The 15432-nt window shown below is 42.0% G+C and overlaps 1 protein-coding gene across 1 annotated transcript; it reads right to left on the bottom strand.

Moving 5' to 3' along the window:
* Nucleotides 1–2592: 2592 nt before the first annotated feature.
* UBE2S (ubiquitin conjugating enzyme E2 S) lies at nt 2593–15032 on the bottom strand. Its single transcript, XM_075838870.1, has 5 exons — nt 14829–15032; nt 14664–14730; nt 13689–13836; nt 4155–4345; nt 2593–3019 (listed from the first exon to the last, which is right to left on the bottom strand). The coding sequence occupies exons 1-5, from the start codon at nt 14852–14854 to the stop codon at nt 2735–2737; spliced, it is 717 nt and encodes a 238-aa protein (XP_075694985.1). The 5' UTR covers nt 14855–15032; the 3' UTR covers nt 2593–2734.
* Nucleotides 15033–15432: the final 400 nt, after the last annotated feature.

Below are 15432 nucleotides of genomic sequence, written 5' to 3'. Positions count from 1 at the left end.
TTTTCCACTGTACAGCAGCCCCAGGGGAAATCAGGCCTCTTATAGTGACTTGTCACAAATAGGGCTGTGCTGTGTCTGATTGAACCCAGCAGCAGTCCGCCACGAACTGCATCCCAGCGATCATGTGACCAGTCAATAGACTGCCTCTATTCATATACACATGTCATTGAGCGTGCAAGAGAACAGAGAAGGTAGAAAAGCTGCTTCTATTTTCGCCACAGGGTCCCCGGCAGTCCCTGACTGCCAGAGTCCCGACATTCAGCTGCCTGATGGCTCGGGCAGCAAGCTAAACCCCCCCCCCCCCCCCCCGCCGTAAATAATCTATAGCGCAGGTATTAAGGACCCTGACCGCTGGCCGTAAAGAAAGCCAGCGGTTGGGAACCAGTTAAACATACCCCATAATAGTCTATGGGTGACAATTGCTACAGTTCGGAATCAATCACTGCCTATGTTTAACATATAAGTCCAGAGATTTTCCAAGTTAAACGTAGGCCCCACACATGATGCCCCTAATGGGAAAAGGCTACTCTTGATGAGTAAGGTCAGCTGCTCAAATTATCATCCGGGAAGAAAAGGAGTCCCCATATAGGCTGACCTATCGAAACCTGAACCGAGGTATGAAGTGGTATGTCCACTTATCTGCTCAGGTTTCCTGTCCCACAGAAGGGAGGTCTCTCCAGGGGTGCGGTCATGGGGGGGGGGGGGATAAAAATACATACCCCTCTTACCAATAATAAAAAAAAAAAAAGACTATTTTGTAAAAATAGAGAACCATTAAAAAATATTTTTTTTTTTTTTTAAAAAACACATGTATTGCTGCAATCGTAATGACCTATAGAATAAAGTTATCAGTTATACACTACAGCTAATGTCTAAAAAAAACAAAAAAAAAAACCACAAAGGCAGATTAACTATTTTCCAATTTAACCCCAATAAGATTAAATAGAAATAAATCATGAAATGGTCTGCACCCCAAAATGGTGCCATTAAAAACGACAACTCTTGCTGCAAAACAAAAACATCGATGGGAAAAAAAATTAAATAAAGTTATGGCTCTGAATGTGGCAGCACAATTTTTTTTTCTCTCTAAAAATGCTTCTGTTCAAAAAGGTACTAACAAAAAAATAACTTCACATATTTGGTATCACCATAATGACCTGTAGAATAACGTTAACTTGTTAATTAAACTATGCAGTAAACCGTGTAAAAAAAAATAATCCCCAAAAGTATTGGCAGAACGGCTGTTTCTCATTAACCCCCCCAAAAAAATTATATGTACCCCAAAAATTGCCATTGAAAAACAGAACCAAAAAATAAAAGCCAACATACAGCTACGAAAATTAAGTTATGGCTCTCAGAATGCGGCAATGAAATTTATAGAAATCACCGCTTCCTAAAGGTGCAAAAGTCCATAAGGGGTTAAGGCTGAGATTTTGGGAGGTTAATTGTTGTACAGTAATTACCACATTTTCCTTGTCTGTTGGGGCATTTTGTTGATTTGCTAATCCCATAAATTACTGAGTAACATCAGGGACATTTATGGCATATCCATGGGATATGCCATAAATGTCAGATCGCTCATCTCTCTAAAACGGGGCCACCTAAACCCTGTTCTACCTTTTCTATTCCCACTTCCTAATTACACATGGCTGGAAGTTACAAAAACAGCATAGCTTGCTGAGCTGCGCTGTTTTCGTGTCACTCCTAGAAGTGAATTGGAGTTACAGAAACACAGCTGGCGTGCTACGCTGCCATTCACTTCTATGTAAGCTACACTGTTTGTCATTTCTGACCATGTAATCAGAAAGTGGCCCAGGAGGCAGTGGGTAGAGAAAGGTAGAACAGGGTTTAGGGGGCCAGGATCTAGATAGGTGCGGGTCCCAGAGGTGGGACCAGCATCTGCCATTTATGGCATATCCTGTGGCTATGCCACAACTGTCCCTGATGGGCAAACCCCTTTAAATGCCAGTTATGCTGGTTTAATCTGGTCAGCAGAAAGTAGCCTACAGAAGGTACCACAGCGTTTCACAGGCAATCAGAAACACTTTCCCCACATACCTATTTTATGCTGCAATCTCTAGACGTAGGAAGTTGTGCTGTTCCACTGCATGCGCTCCACTTTTTGCTGGTAAATACGCCACCACCTTCGACATCGCAGGCATATGGCCATGCCACAGTACTAGTCGTCATAATCTCGCACTTACCTCACTACAGCGCATGCGCAGTACGCAAATAATAAAGCACAGAGCATACGCCAAAGTGATAGGGAACAGCGCAAGGGCAAGATTAGTGTTAATACTGTGACATCTCTATAGGCCTGTTTGCCAGCAGAAAAATGGGAAACAATTCATCCGAGCGGAACCACCATGGATTGCTTCCACTATGTTTGGATATAGCTTTAGGTAAGAAACGTACAATGTAAACATGCTAACCCAAAAAATTATGTGCACCCATTATATTCAATCATATGACAATAATAATTCCAATAAATTAAGATTTGAAGAAAAATCATGTCATTACGAAAAAAAGTAATTTAATAGATTTATAATTTAAATAACTTAGATTGAAAAAAAAAAAAAAAAAAACCCACTAACAAAAGCAGGCTTTAAAAAACAATAGGAAAAAAATAATAAAAAATAGATATGGATTTATGCCTTCCCCAAACCATCTTCCACTGTCCCTCCCTGGTCCAAAAGTTCATTCATAAACCTCAACCCTCCCCTGACGTCTCCACCTAAAGTCGCCTCAAGGCTCTCTTTTTGTCAGTTTTCTTTTTTGCTGCCAGTTTCTTGTCACGGTCTCCAGCATGTTTCTTGGCCATTGGTCCATCAACAGCCGCTGATGCCGACGAGCAGGGGTCTGTTGCATCCCTGCCCCGTAAAGATGAACTCTGAGCATGAATTTCTGTCATAAGTCTTGCACGGGACGCATACTCTTCATAGTTTTCCAATAAGAGGCGGCCGGCCTCTTCATTCAGTGCGGATTCTGGGTTTGGATGAATTAACAAACACTTTATGGTCTGAGAAAAGAAAAATAGATGTAGAAGTAAAATAGAAAAACCAGATGTGGTCACAGGATATACGTACAAGGCTGCTTATGACACCTCTATGTGCAAGTGCACGTGATGCAGGAGCTGTAGTTCAGATCCTACTCCGATAAATACCGCCGTAGAGAGCGAGAAAACACGTACATCCGGTTACTTTACTCTTCATTGTTTTATAACTTCAATCTACTGTAATGCGGTCTTCTACTACATGATACCAAAATATTAAAACCCCAAAAACTGGAAATGAACAAATGTCACGGAACAATGAATACACATGTACAAGAATCTACACGTGCTTCAGTGTTCGGCTCTGTTCACATCAGTAAGGCATTATAGTCCTTGCATCAATTAGAAAATGCTCAGAGTATATGGCAATTGTGCCTTTAGACTTCTATCAGCCAAACATGCCGAAAGTGTTTTTGAATGTTTTGCTGGAAAACATTATTTTAAATGCATTGAAAAACGTATCACTTCTAGGAACACCGTTGCATACCTCAGGGGGCATATGCTTGGCAGCGCTCTTCAAACATGTGAATAGAGCCTTAGGCCTATTTCAGAAAGATGTAACGCATATTCAGGCTGCAATACCTGGTCCTCTAGTAGTTCTACTGAACCAAACTCATCACCAAAGCGTGCCATGGTTCACGTAAGCTCGGTTTAATACAACTGTGGGAGGTCCAGATATTTCAGCCCGAATAAGGATACATATTGCACATCCTTGATTTACATTGGTCATTCAGACTATTTTCCTATTGAATTGCCGATGTGCGGTAATTTGTGTTGATAACATGCTTGTATGCAAGATTAATTATGTAAATGCCCAGTTCTGGGTGATTTTGGGCCCCGAGCTTACACGTCTAATCCTCCACTTTCGATGACTGGACATGTAATGGTACATTTTACTGAAGTCCTAGATGCCTGAAGCGCTCCTCAGAAAGACCTGCTGAAAACCAGGTTTGGATTTAAGAAAGGGGTTGTTCTGACATTAGTACATTAGAAACACTGCTCAATGTAGCAGAAGACTACAGGACTAAAGCCGCACTCTTATAATAAAGCAAGCGGCCACACACAAGTTCATGGACACATCCCGCCGTCCTCATACACTCACCAGTAACACGTGTCTAATGCCAAGCTCTGCTTTCCAGTCTCTCTTTAAAATATTGACACAGATTTCTCCATTGTTGCTAACATTCGGATGAAATATTTTGGTGAGGAAGTATCCTTTGGGAGGGGCCGCAGGAAAATCTTTGCCAAGGATTAATTTCATTCTGAAGATCCCTCCGGCATATGGAGTCCCCTCTGCAAAAAAAAACTGAAATGTTTGTTTGGCCAGTAATGGTATAACAATGTGATAGATAAGCAGCTAAAAGGCTTGATATCAGATCACTGTTGGAAGACACGGTAAGCAGGATTTCAGGACAGATTTCACATGGCAGCCTTGGCAAATGTATTGATCCTGGGTTGAGCCTTTCATATAAATCAACTAAGCGAAAGTAGAAATGACTTAGGCCTTACTATTCACATGACAAGTCTTCAGTGTGCAGTTCTCTTTAACCCCTTAATGACCGGGCCATTTTGCGCGTTAATGACCAAGGATTATTTTTTGTTTTATCACGGTCGCATTCCAAGAGTCATAATTTTTTTTTTATTCCGTCGACATAGCCGTATAAGGGCTTGTTTCTTGCGGGATGAGTTGTATTTTGTAATTGTACCAACTTTAGATGCTTATAATATATTAACTTTTATTAACTTTATTTTAGGAGAGAATTGAAAATAAGCAGCTATTCCAGCATTAATTTTCACGTTATAAATTTACGCCGTTTACTATGCAGCGTAAATAACATTAACTTTATTCTATTTGTCGGCACGATTACAGGGATACCAAATATGTAAAGGTTTTAAATGTTTTCCTACGTTTGCACAATAAAAAGCCTTTTAGAAAAAAATTACTTGTTTTTGCATCGCCGCATTCCAAGAGCCGTAACGTTTTTCTTTTTCCGTCGATGTGGCCGTATGTGGGCTTGATTTTTGCGGGCCAAGGTGTAGTTTTCATTAGTACTATTTTGGGGTACATAGGACTTATAGATTAACTTTTATTTTATTTTTTATAGGGGGAATGGGAGAAAAGAGAATTTTGAAGTTTTTTGCGTTTTCTTTGGACGCCGTTCATCCGGCGGTTTAATTAATGTGTTCATTTTATTGGTCAAGTTGTTACGATCGCGGGGATACCATATATGTGTATGTGTGATTTGTTTTTTTACACTTTTACTAAATCAAACCACTTTTTGGGCAAAAAAAGTAGTTTTATTTGATTTTCACTCTAATTTTTTTTTTTTCACAAACTTTATTTAACTGATTGACATTTTTTTTTAGTCCCACCAGGGGACTTCACTATGCGATGTGCCGATCGCATATATAATGCTTTGGTATACTTAGTATACCAAAGCATTATTGCCTGTCAGTGTAAAACTGACAGGCAACCTGTTAGGTCATGCCTCTGGCATCGCCTAACAGGCAGTTGCGGAAGACAGACCTGGGGGTCTTTGTTAGACCCCCGGCTGTCATGGAAACCCGACGGCAACCCGCGATATGTTTGCGGGGGCGCCGATCGGGTGACAGAGGGAGCTCCCTCCATCTGTCAAACACATTAAATGCCGCTGTCACTATTGACAGCGGCATTTAATGGGTTAAACTGCCGGAATCGGAGCGCGCTTCGATTCCGGCAGTTGCAGCAGGAGCCAGGCTGTGTATAACAGCCGCGCTCCTGCTGCTGATCGCGTGGGTACAGTGACAGTACCCGCGCCATCACAGGACGGATAACTCCGTCCTCCTGCGCGAACTAGCAGCTGCAGAGGACGGATATATCCGTCCTTCGGCGTTAAGAGGTTAAAACCGGACAGCACACTGACCCATACAAGTCAATGGGGCTAAACACATACAAGTTTTATTTCTTTTAAACGGGACGGTGTTCGATCTAAGAAACTCCGTACTGCCATGTCTGGCCAGCTTTGTATGTCAGACTATCAGACTAGGCCATTCAAGCCTGTAGAGGTTTAAAAAAAAAAAAAACAGACTGCATATGGAAGCCTTCAGGGTGCAATTCAGTTTTAAGTGACGTTGCCAAGCAAAAGAAAGTAAAAGCAGGAAGTATTTTTTCCACACCAGTGTGGTACAAAGGCTGGCATCATGAGGAGAAATTGCTGGAGCACGTTTGCACCACGTGGGTGGCCAAATAGATAAGATGAGCCAGGCCAACAAAGCACTTTCCATACGTTCGGAAGACATTTTCCGCAACCAAAACATAGCACAAAACTGATCCAACAAAGCAGCCAAACCAGATGAGGTTCTCTATGTGCTGTAAAGTAACAAATGGCATGTGTGATGTGATAATGGCGTACTAAAAGTGTGGCAAAAGTTTAACGGATGAGAAAAACAGATGACATGACTACTGAGCAAGGTGTTAACATTAACCCCTTAATGACCAGCCTATTTTGGACCTTAATGACCAAGCTATTTTTTTACGTTTTTCCATCGTCACATTCCAAAAGCTATATCCTTATTTTTGTGTCGACATAGCTGTATAAGGTCTTGTTTTTTGCGGGACAAGTTGTATTTTTTAATAGCACCATTATTAGGTACATATTTATTGATTAACTTTTATTAACTTTTTTTGGGGGGGGGGGGGGGGAATAGAAAAAAATCTGAAATTTTGCCAACTCTTTTTTGCGTCCTAAATCTACGCCGTATACCGTGGTATAAATAACACAATAACTATATTCAGCGGGTTGTTACGATTGCAACGATACCAAATTTGTATAGACTTTGTATGTTTTACTACTTACACAGTAAAAACACTTTTTTTTCAAAATTATTTGTTTTTGTGTCTCCATATTTGAAGAGCTGTAACGTTTTAATTTTTTCGCCGATGCAGTTGTATGAAGGCTTTTTTTTTGCGGGACGACTTGTAGTTTTTATTGGTACCATTTTGGAGTAGATGCGACTTTTTGATCACTTTTTATTACATTTTTTTTAAGTCGGGATTCACAGAAAACAGCAATTTTTACATAGTTTTTTATTATTTTTTTTTACGGTGTTCACCATGTGGGTAAAGTAATGTAATAGATTTATAGTCTGGGTCGTTACGGACGCGGCGATACCAAATATGTGTAACTTTATTTTGTTTTTTTTAATAGTAAAGCATTGTGTAAGGGGAAAAGCCGGGTTTTTCATTTTTTTAAATTAACTTTATTAAACTTTTGTATTGCAGTGTATTATGCCTGTCCGTTTAACACGGACAGGCATCTGCTAGGTCATGCCTGCGGCATGATCTAGCAGGCATTCACTCCAGGCAGCCTGGGGGCCTTTATTAGGCCTCCGGCTGCCATTAGAGACATAGACACTCGGCGATCGTATCGCCGGGTGTCGGTGGGAGAGAGAGGGAGCTCCCTCCCTCTCCCCAAAACCACTCAGATGCGGTGCTCGCTATTGCGCACCGCATCTGAGGGGTTAAACGTGCGAGATCGATACTAATATCGATCTCACACGGCAGAGCAGGGACGCCCCCAGCTACCTCTAGCAGCTGAGAGCAGGGAGATTTGACAGCTCCCTGCTCTGTTTACTTATTCAGATGCCGCGACGTAAAAAGTCTATGGCATCGGAATAAGGCCCGTTAATGACCGACGTAGAAACACGATGGGTCGGTCACTAACGGGTTAAAGGAACAATCCAAGCAAAACACAAACTGCGTTATGCCTTGTGCTGTGTGAGTGGCGTATGACTGGGGCCCTTTAACCCCTTCCCTCTTTGGTCACTTCTGACATTCCTGACAGAGCTTCATTTTTCATAACTGACATGTTTAACTTTGTGGTAATAACGTCGCAATGCTTTTACCTATCCGAGCGATTCTGAGATCGTTTTCTCGTGACACATTGGACAAAATTTGCCCGATTCATTCAGTATTCAATTGTGAAAAAGACAAAAATGTAGCAAAAAATTGAATTTTTCTCAATTTAAATGTATCTGCTTGTAAGACAGGCAGTTATACCACACAAAATTGTTGCTAATTAACATCCCTCATATGTCTACTTTAGATTGGCATTGTTTTTTGAACATCCTTTTATTTTTCTAGACGTTACAAGGCTTTGAACTTTAGCAGCAATTTCTCACATTTTCAAGAAAAGAAAATGTCTAAAGGCTATTTTTACACGGGCCAGTTCAGTTGTGAAGTGGCTTTGAGGGCCTTATATATTAGAAACCCAAAAAAAGTCACCCGATTATAAAATCGACACCCCTCAAAGTATTCAAAACAGCATTTAGACATTTTCTTAACCCTTTAGACGTTTCACAAGAATTAAACCAAAGTAGAGGTGAAATTTACAAATTTCATTTTTTTTGCAGAAATAAATTTTCAATCCATTTTTTTTGTAACACAAAAGGTTTTACCAGAGAAATGCAACTCAATATTTATTTCCCAGGTTCTGCAGATTTAGAAAATAACCCACATGTGGCCCTAGCGTGCTACTGGACTGAAGCACCGGCCTCAGAATCAAAGAAGAACTTAGTGGATTTTGAAGCCTTGTTTTTATTAGAACATATTTTAGGCACCATGTCAGCTTTGAAGGGCTCTTGCGGTGCCGAAACAGTGGAAATTCCCCAAAAGTAACCCCATTTGGGAAACTACACACCTCAAGTAAATTATCTAGGGGTATAGTGAGCATTTTGACTGCACAGGTTTTTTACAGAACTTATTGTAAGTAGGCCGTGAAACTTAAAATCTATATTTTTTCAAAGAAAATGTAGGTTTAGATATTTTTTTTTCTCATTTCCACAAGGACTAAAGGTGAAAAAGCACTGCAACGTTTGTAAAGCAATAAATTCCGAGTAAAACAATACCCCACATGTGGTAATAAACGGCTGTTTGGACACATGGCAGGGCTTAAAGAGGCTCTGTCACCACATTATAACTGCCCTATGTCGTACATAATGTGATCGGCGCTGTAATGTAGATAGCATGACCTATTTTAGCTTTATGCTAAGGACTTTCTTAATGGACAACTGGGTGTTACTTTTTGACCAAGTTGGTGGTGGAGAGCAGTGTATGGCGCTGACCAGAGTCATACACTTCTCTCCATTCATTTACACAGCACATGTTGATCTTGCTAGATGACTACGTGCAGTCACTTACTCACATATTAACATTACTGAAGTTTCCTTACAGTGAATAGACATCACCTCCAGCCAGGACGTGATGTCTATTCAGAATCCTGATACTTCGGTAACGTTTGTGTGGGATTTACAGAAAGGCAAGCGTAATTTCGCGAGATTACCCTGTAAACGATCATTTAAAATGAGATTACGCTTGCTGTGCTGTAAATCTCACACAAACGGTACCGAAGTGTCGGGATTCTGAATACACATCAAGTCCTGGCTGGTAGTGATGTCTATTCACGGTCAGGACACTTAAAGAGGCTCTGTCACCAGATTTTGCAACCCCTATCTGCTATTGCATGTGATCGGCGCTGCAATGTAGATTACAGTAACGTTTTTATTTTTAAAAAACGAGCATTTTTGGCCAAGTTATGACCATTTTTGTATTTATGCAAATGAGGCTTGCAAAAGTACAACTGGGCGTGTTGAAAAGTAAAAGTACAACTGGGCGTGTATTATGTGCGTACATCTGGGCGTGTTTACTTCTTTTACTAGCTGGGCGTTCTGATGAGAAGTATCATCCACTTCTCTTCAGAACGCCCAGCTTCTGGCAGTGCAGATCTGTGACATCACTCACAGGTCCTGCATCGTGTCGGCACCAGAGGCTACAGTTGATTCTGCAGCAGCATCAGCAGGTAAGTATCTACATCGACTTACCTGCAAACGCCGATGCTGCTGCAGAATCATCTGTAGCCTCTGGTGCTGATGTGGCCGACACGATGCAGGACCTGTGAGTGACGTCACAGATCTGCACTGCCAGAAGCTGGGCGTTCTGAAGAGAAGTGGATGATACTTCTATACACAACGTCCAGCTAGTAAAAGTAGTAAACACGCCCCGATGTACGCACATAATACACGCCCAGTTGTACTTTTACTTTTCAACACGCCCAGTTGTACTTTTGCAAGCCTCATTTGCATAAATACGAAAAAGGTCATAACTTGGCCAAAAATGCTCGTTTTTTAAAAATAAAAACGTTACTGTAATCTACATTGCAGCGCCGATCTTCTGCAATAGCAGATAGGGGTTGCAAAATCTGGTGACAGAGCCTCTTTAAGTAACGTTAATATGTGAGTAAGTGACTGCACATAGTGAACAACGCAGGATCACTATGTGCTGTGTAAATGAAAGGCGAGAAGTATATATGCTGATTGGTCAGCGTCATACACTTCTCTCCACAACGCCCACTTGGTCAAAGTAAAACACGCCCAGTTGTCCATTAAGAAACTCATTAGCATAAAGCTAATATAGGTCATAACTCTGTTTCTAAATAAAAAAACACTGCTGTAATCTACATTACAGCGCCGATCACATGTACAATATAGGCCACTTATGTGGTGACAGAGCCTCTTTAAAAGGGAAAGAGAACCATTTGGCTTTTGGAGCTCAAATTTAGCAGGAATGGTTTGCGGCGGCCATGTCACATTTGCAAAGCCCCTGAGGGGACAAAACAAAGAAAACGCCCAAAAAGTGACTCCATTTAGGAAACTACACCCCTTGAGGAATTCATCTAGGGTTGTATTGAGCATTTTGACCCCACAGATGTTTCATAGAATTTATTAGAATTGGGGAGTGAAAATATAAACAACCCTTTTTCTTCAATAAGCTAATTCACGTAGCTTTAGTGTACGGCAATACCCCATATGTGGTCATAAACTGCTGTTTCGGCACACAGCAGGGCTCCGAAGAGAAGGAGCGGCGTTTGGAGTTCAGATTTTACTGGATTGGTTTCTGGGCGCCTGTGGGACCAAAACAGTGGAAAGCCCCCAGAAGTGACCCCATTTTAGAAACTACACCCCTCAATGCATTCACCTAGGGGTATGGTGAGCATGTTAATCCTACAGGTGTTTTGTAGAAATTAGTGTGCACTCCATGTTGCATAGTGAAAATGGGATTTTCTTCCAGATATGCCAATATGTGGTGCCCAGCTTTTGCCACCATAACAAGACAGCTCTCTAAATATTATGCAGTGTTTCCCGGTTTTAGAAACACCCAACATGTGGCTCTAATCTTTTGCCTGCACATTTGACAGGGCTCAGGTTTGAAAGAGTACCATGTAATTGAGGCCTAATTTGGCGATTTGCAAAGTATTGGTTCACAATTGCAGGGCTCAGATGTGAAATAATAAAGAAACCCCTGATTAGTGACCCCATTTTGGAAACTAAACCCCTCAAGGCATTTATTAAGGGGAGTAGTGAGCATTTTCACCCCACAGGACTTTTCCATAAATGAATGCGCTGCGAATGGTGCAAATTCAAAATTAATTATTTTTCCCTAGATATGCCAATTCAGTGGCAAATATGTCGTGCCCAGCTTGTGCCACTGGAGACACACTCCAAAAATTGTTAAAAGGATTCTCCCGGGTATGGCGATGCCATATATGTGGAAGTAAACTGCTATTTGGGCACGCTGTCGGGTTCAGAGTGGAGGGAGCGCCATCTGGCTTTTGGAGGGCGGATTCTGCTTGGTAGTAGTTTTGTTATTAGTGTTGTTTGAGTATTGCTGTTGTTTCCATTTATAATGTGGGGGCATATGTAAGCCGGGCAGAGTACATCGGGGGCATAGTCAGGTGGTATAATGGGGTAAAAAAAAATAAAAAATGATCCATAGATGTTTCTTACGCTGTGACAATCCTTTCTGCACAGGCCAGTGTCTGATAAATGGTGTCCTTTCTTATTCCCCTTTTGGTCCACACTCCGCACCTTTGCAGTTTGGGGAATTTTGCTAGGAAGTGTTGTCCTGGTAAAATACCGGCACCGTCGCTTCCAGCGGATATGTTTGGGCCCTCCCCTTCCTGGTTCCCTAATTTTAGGGCCTTGATAAATCTCCTCTTGAAACACAAGAAATGTTCCCCTCTGGCCGGCACAACTACAGATTTTTTTATTTTCTAAAACATGTAAGCCTTGACGAATTAAATTTTTTGATAGATGTAGTGGTATGAGGGCTGTGTATTTGCGGGACGAGCTGTAGTTATTATTGGTACAATTTTGGGGTACATGTGACTTTTTGATCACTTTTTAGCCTATTTATTTGGGAGGCCAGGTAACAAAAAAACAGCTATTCTGGCATCGTTTTTTATATACAGCGTTCACCATGCATTATAAATTACATGTTAACTTTATTCTGTGGGTCAGTACGATTCCGGCGATACCTAATTTATAGCACTTTATGTTTTACAACGTTTTGCATAATAAAATTACTTTTGTAAAATGAATGTATTTTTTTCTGTCGCCAAGTTGTGAGAACCATAAAGTTTTCATTTTTTTGTCGACGGAGCTGTATGAGGGCTTGTTTTTGCAAGACGAGGTATAGTTTATTTAGGTACCATTTTTGAAACCGGGCGACTTCTCGATCACTTTTTATTCCAATATTTGTAGGGCAAAGTGACCAAAAAACAGGAATTCTGGTAGTTTATTACAGTTCTTTTTTACGCTGCTCACCGAATGCTATAAATATTATAATATTTTTATAGCTCGGGTCATTTCGGTCGCGGCATTACAAATAGGTATGGTTTATTTTTTTTAATAAAGGACTTGATAAGGGAACAGGGCGTTTGTGTTCTATTTTATTACTTGAAACTTTTATTAGGTTTTCTTCACTTTTTTTTCCCAAGTCCCACTAGGGGACTTGAAGGTCCAACTGTCTTTTTTATTCTAATACATTCCACTAGCTATGTAGTGCAATGTATTAGATCTGTCAGTTATTCACTGACAGCAAGCAGATTAGGCTTCGCCTCCCGACGGGGCCTAATCGGCTTCCGTAATGCCAGAGCAGGAGGCCATGGGGTCTACTGTGGCCATAGCAGCAATCGCCAGTCCTGATTGCCTGTCACGGCTGGCGAACTGCTAGCAACAGCAAAGATGCAGCAACCGATGCATCGAAGGGGTTAATGGCATGGATCGGAGCTAGCTCAGGGTTCTGCCGTTACAGGTGGATGTCCGCTCCTGAGCCGGCGCCATCTTGCCATCGGCTACAGAATCCTTTCAGGCTCTGCCACTGTGCGGGTCCTGGAAGGCTTCTGTGCTAGGCAGACAGGGAGGCCAGTATTAGGCCTCTGGAATACCGGTAATTTTATTGCAAGGGTTCCGATGAGTCACCAACACCTCAAACACAGCGCTGCATTTTAGGGGCTAATGGCGGGGTTTGAAGCTAATTTCGGTCCCCGCCATTACAGCCGGATGTTAGCTGTAAGATATTCAGCTTCTGAAACAGTGCCATGCATTTGGCGCATGGATACGGCAAAATGCGGGAAGCACTAGCTTTCCATGACGTATCCATACAGCAAATGTTAAGGGGTTAAATTCATGATAACCTGCCCCTCAGGGCCTGTACCACGTGGAACAGGGTGTTCGTCTTGTTTGGAGCAGTCCCTTAGGAATGCTTTTTCCAGTAAATTTCACCTACTGTTTTGAAGGCTTCTCTGTATGCAATACCAACCTGGCCCTTCGATGCTGACTTGTACATCAGTTATATCGTCTTCATTGGGAATGATCTTTATGCCTTCTGGAGGGTCAGACGTCAAAGTAGAGACCTCTTTGTAAACCTGGCGAATTATATGTGGGGGCAAGTTTTCAACGTTTGAATTCTGCAAACAAAGAACAAAATGATATTGAATGTACCAAGGTTTGCAACGTCACTTGGAAAAGTAATTAACATGAGTATTCATCAAAGCAGCACGTTATAGGTGAACCCTTGGTGAATGGCACCGGCTCCCTATAGGAAAGTGCCAGCATCGCTCAAAGCTTTTGTCAAATCTAAATCTAGAAAGCAGGGCAAATTTATTTTTGTCATTTTCCACATCTGGCACTATAAATAAACACCCATCCATGATAAAGGTTACTTATGGCACATGAATTTAAAGCCCTAAATGTTTTGGCAGACACCTAACTCATGAAAGGACGTTTTATAGGAACCTTAACGTAACTAACGTTTGGGGTACCATCTGCGTTAAGAATTAGGGTTCTGCTCCATCATAGGAGAAGAAAAAAAAAAAACGAACTCCAAGCTGTGACGGACCAGTCAGATGACAGAAAACGGACCAGACGGACCTCATTGACTTAGAGGGTTCCGTCATTTTACAGAAGCGAACAGCGCAGCATGTGACAGAGGCTCTGATGCAGATGTGGACCTAGCCTAAGCTTAGGGAACCATCACTAATTATATTCCCATAATGCACTGGACCAAAAGTAGCAGAAACCACTCAAGTTCACACGGCCAGTGATCACTCCTACACCTGTGTACAGACCATCCACAACAAAGCTCTAACCCTCACCTGCCTCACTAATAATCAGGGGAGACCGAGCATTCACATCATGTGTAAAGAGAACAGGTAGAAAGCACCAAACAATGGAAGATCTGAACACATCGTGAAGACCAAGAAGCAAGGCCCAAGCAACATGACGACGTACTCACCATGCCGCAGTATGTTACTAGCTGCCACAGAAGACACCTCTCTGTTCCGATGTGTACCGGTAATGTTCTGTCGTGGATAAATAGGAAAGATGGGCCTGGGTAGCAACTGGTGATGAAGAAATGAATGTGACGCTGATGCCAAGTTCGGGCCTAGTTTCTACTTACAACCGTTGCCGCTCTTTTTCATTCATTCGTTGGTTCGTGAGGCCCCCCCCTTAACACTCACACCCGGTTTCCCGACACCCAAGCCTCGTTTTCCAGCTTCGGCTCCCCGGCACTAAGCCTCCACGGCCCACCGACACCTCTTCATATAACCTTCGCCTCTTTCTGGACACGCCCACTTAAAAATCGTTCTTACCCGCCTATCAGAGCGCTTTGGCGTCATACGTCCTAACCAATAGGAGTGCACGCAAACTAATTTTTATCAGTTTCAGCGCCTATGGCATGACTGACATTTACGGCTTCCAATAAAAGGGTAGAATGCATGAGCGATAGGTGAGGCGGACCCAACGTGGATCTGGATTGGTTGGTTTGAATATAGCAACGTGACGCTGAGGTAACTGGGAAGTTCTGTCGTTTCCCCAGGCTTCAGTAATACGAACGGCGGTAAGAATACAATAGGAAGGAAGTTATGGTCTTATGTGATGATACGCAGAGATGTCGGAGTTCTCGTGGTAACAGCTCCGATATAATGACGTAACGAGCATTACTGTCTATGTGATAACGATGGTGGATCTGGTTTCTTATTTACAAGGAATCTAGTCTTGTT

This window comes from Rhinoderma darwinii, chromosome 10 (assembly GCF_050947455.1).
Source record: "Rhinoderma darwinii isolate aRhiDar2 chromosome 10, aRhiDar2.hap1, whole genome shotgun sequence".
Taxonomy (NCBI): Eukaryota; Metazoa; Chordata; class Amphibia; order Anura; family Rhinodermatidae; genus Rhinoderma; species Rhinoderma darwinii.
The sequence above is the reverse complement of the archived record's forward strand: the minus strand, read 5'-3'. Positions and strand labels throughout refer to the sequence as shown.

Coding starts and splice junctions, on each gene's coding strand:
- UBE2S (XM_075838870.1), bottom strand. CDS start 14,854: ATGAATGAAAAAGAGCGGCAACGGTT. Junction 14,731..14,828: donor GAAAAAGAGCGGCAACGGTT/GTAAGTAGAAAC, acceptor TATCCACGACAG/AACATTACCGGTACACATCG. Junction 4,346..13,688: donor AGTCAGCATCGAAGGGCCAG/GTTGGTATTGCA, acceptor TTTTTTTTGCAG/AGGGGACTCCATATGCCGGA.